The sequence below is a fragment of the Acanthisitta chloris genome, unplaced genomic scaffold (genome assembly GCF_000695815.1).
Source record: "Acanthisitta chloris isolate BGI_N310 unplaced genomic scaffold, ASM69581v1 scaffold9714, whole genome shotgun sequence".
Lineage (NCBI taxonomy): Eukaryota > Metazoa > Chordata > Aves > Passeriformes > Acanthisittidae > Acanthisitta > Acanthisitta chloris.
Genome location: NW_008670985.1, coordinates 183064 through 186806, shown reverse-complemented (window position 1 = coordinate 186806; position 3743 = coordinate 183064). Strand labels below are relative to the sequence as shown.

Genomic DNA, 3743 nt, shown 5'->3' with positions numbered 1-3743 from the left:
AGAGAGAATTCCTCTGGAAGGTTTATGCAGTGGGTGATTGGTTACTGTTAGCACTCAAGCAATCTTCTTAGCCTGTAAATCACCAAGGTGGAACAGCCAAGCTTCCTGGCCCTCCAAGCCATGCTCAAATCTTTGCATGGCTGAGGGCCAATGGTGCATGCCATGTGCTCCAGAAAAACAGCAAATGTTTGTGGGTGAAGTCTGAGAGATTCCTTGGGGCTCCTTGTGCAACAGGGGACAACTGAGTCCTAGGTATCACAGTGATGTTTAGTCAGGGCAAAATCCATTTTCACCCATTCCTTGCTATAGGTAGGCACTGGTTTTACTCAGCATCCCCAGGATCATTACAAGCTCAGCCTTAGCTGCACCTGAATGGCCTGTGAAGGGGCTCAAGAATTTCAGGTAAACATCCCCAGACCTATGGAAACACCAGGATTAAATAGTTCTTCTCTGGCCAGTCAATGAAAACTGGCTCTGGCCCTTAAGAAGCACAAAACACATAGAGATGTGTTTCTCCTCTAAGGGATGTGAGATGACAGTGATTCATCACCTGAATATGGATGGTTTATTCTCTGAAATACTTCATGCTGCAAGTCATTTTCCCTGTTTAAAAACTGCTGTGCTTCAGAAGTCATGAGAGGGGAGTGGTGCAGTCTGGAAAGCTTCTCTGGGAGCTGGGAACAGACAGTTCCACACTGCTGCAAAGTGCTGGGAAAGTGCCTTGTTGATTAAATCTCAGTTCAGGGCTTTAAAATTGCTGAGATGAAAACAGAGGTGAAGCAGCAGGCCTTCTGTTTAGATAAGTGATGTCCTTTGTATGGAGCAATCGTTTTAGCCTGCTCTCAGAGCCCATTCTGTTCACATTTGTTCTCCCTGATGCCTCCTGTCAGGACTCCTTTGGTGGCTGCTGTCTATCTGTTGCTTCTCTGCAGCAAAGTGAGATGGAAACCACTTCATGCTGCAGCTCTGGGCTGCACCAGCCCTCAGATCTGCCTTAGCTTTCCTGGCTGTGGCTGAGACAGATGATTTGCTGTGGGAGTGGTAACAAGGCCTGGTGGGAGCCCATGGATGGAACAGGACTCCACAGACATGGGCATTTTGTATATTCACTGCTTTCCTCAGTCTTCAACCAGGACAATAGGATGGGAGAGGGTCCTAGTTGGAGTGGTGGCTGTACAGCCTGATGTCCTGTGAGGTGGGACCATGTGCCACACCAGCTTGTACCCGTGGCAGAACAAGTGTCTCTGCTGATGACAGCATGTCATGCTGATTGGCACCATGAGAAATCTTAAAACTGGTTTTTATTTCATCTACCTACTACCTATTGGCAACTTAATTTCACACTCTGCCCCACTAAACATCCCCAAACAAGCTCCATGTAACGTGGCTGTGGCTGTTGACCTGTGCAGTGGATTCAAATATTTATTCTCCTCCTCCATAACTGATCTTGACTTGCTTTTCCATGTGCCTTGGATCAAAGGGATCAGGGTCTGCAGACTGAAGCCATGGATTAAAATGCACAGAATGTAGAAAATTTACATCACTTTGTTTTGTTCTCTCTAGAATGCATGAACTGCACGAGGCTAGCAGATATGACCGAGAGGCTGAACACGCTTGAGGCCAAGGTAAGGACCTGACTTTATTCATATGTTTGGCAAAAAATTTCCATGAGTTTCTGGTGAAAAACACATTGAGTTGGCAGCCCTAGAGAGATCACATGTCTGTTCTGTCCACGGGGAGGAGCACACTGTGGTGGTGAAAAACACATTGAGTTGGCAGCCCTGGAGAGATCACATGTCCACTGGGAGGAGCACACTGTGGTAGTGGTTCTGTCCTGGGAAATGAGGCATCTCTCAGCTCTAGCCCAGCTCTAGCCCATGTGGCTGCAGCCCTGCCTCAGCTCAGCTCCTCTGAAATAATGCTCAGACCTCAGAAATAATGTGCAGTGTTGTTGCCATCATGCTTATTTCTCACTGTTTGGTGTCACACCTGCCCTCACACTGCTCTGCTGTGTCCCCATCCTGGGCTCGTTGGGTGCTGCTCTCACCCCTGTCACACTTGTGCAGGTGCTAATGAGCAATAAAGAGCTCAGTGCTCAGCTGAAACGTGTGGGCTTTGCTTCAGAAACAGGTCAGGCAGAGCTGGATGAAAAATCTCTTCCTTTTTGCTGATTGGCAAGTGGGGATGTGAGTCCTGTGGCTCAGGAAAGAAGCAGATTCTGGTCTCTCTCACTAAAAATACCCTTTAGAAACTTTACCATTGCAAAACAGAGAAGTGTTGGTATGTAGGTTTGAACAGTTGCTCCTTAGCCTGCTCTTCAAGTGCTATCCAGTCCTGCTTTTTCATCCTTTTTCTGATAAATGAGAGGCTCTTGTGCATAGTTTAGTGGAGATAAATGTTAACAGGAGACCTTCATGTTGTGGGTTTTTTTTCCCTGCAAATCGTTTTAGTTTCTACCTACTGGGATTCAGATAAATTGTTCCAGTCTAGCAACAAAGCAGCTGAGTCAGCATTCCCCTTTGATCTGTGGTCCCTCCTGTGACAGCTCACTCCTGGCTGTTAGTTATCATGCTTGGGTCCCTTTAAGGCATTTGCTGCTGTTTTTATTCATTAACTGATGCTTATCAATGACACAAAAGAATTTGGGGAGAAACCTTTGTGGAGGGAGGTGGTGGTTGTGTGGTGTTTTTGAGGCCAGCACATGATATGATGGTAATTTGGGAATTGTATGTGCTGAAACAGAGAGCAATGTTGTCTGGAACTTCCTCAAAACCTTCACAGTTATATTTCACTACAGGAGAAAAGAAGGGGTGGGGGGAATGAAATTCTGGGGAGCAGAATTGTTCGAGTGAAAACAACTGGTGTGGTGCAAAGGACAAAGGTGAGCTGGATTGTTTTGCTGAGCAGCAGGACCCAGCAGGTGGGTGTCCTTTGGCAGGGGAGGAGAGAGGGGCTGGGGACTGACCTCTGCGTGTGCAGTCCTGAATCCAAGACAGACATGGGACCAGCCTCAGAGAGATGTAAATCATCCCTCCCCTGCTCAGGCTGTGGCCAGCTGTACCTTCCTTTGCTTTCCAGGATTTTCTCTGTCTGACTCAGTGGAAAATGACAGCCAAAGACTGTCCTGACATCAGCATGCCCACGCTCTGCCAGCTCGTGCTGCTCAGCTCTTGTGTCCAGTAACAACATGTAAGAGGCCAATGGCCCTGGCAGGACTTTGTGGAGGGGGAAGGAGGTCCTACCTGCCCAAATCCCCCTGGGAGGTCGTAGACTTAGTGCATGATGTCTCTGATTTAGTGCTGCAGTGAGGCAGTTTGTGTTGTGGCTGTGATGAGTTTCCTTCTGACTTTGCTCCCACACAGATCCAAGCTGGGAGCAAGGCTCATCAAAGGGTTTACTTTTATGGAGGGAAATGAGTTATTGCTCTCTGTTGTGAAGTACTAAAGACTGTGTCTCTGCATGGAGACCTTCTGCAGCACAGCCCAGCAAGGTCCTTATCAATCTTTTGGCTTCTCCTTTGTTTGAAAAGCTGTGGATGCTGTGCAAAAAATTGACTGTAGCAATTAAACAGAGAGTGAAGCAACAGTACATGAATGCTGGTACTGTACATGAGAGAAATATGCTGATTCCCCTTTTTTTTTCAAGGTTAATTTAAGTTCAGTTTGATCTATGTAGCAATCTAATGAACTCAGTTGTTATTATTCAATAGCCAGCACCATTATAAAGGTGCTTGGTTTGGTATC

At 46.9% G+C, this 3743-nt stretch overlaps 1 protein-coding gene across 1 annotated transcript in view; it reads left to right on the top strand.

The window, feature by feature from the left end:
• Positions 1 to 1563: 1563 nt before the first annotated feature.
• Positions 1564 to 3743, top strand: part of LOC103801497 (collagen alpha-1(XXVI) chain-like) — a gene marked incomplete at its 5' end in the record, with an annotated part of 36799 nt that continues 34619 nt past the window's right edge. Inside the window, one exon of the mRNA XM_009073912.1 lies at positions 1564 to 1625. Coding sequence (XP_009072160.1) covers positions 1564 to 1625 — 62 coding nt within the window. The remainder of the gene's footprint in view (positions 1626 to 3743) is intronic.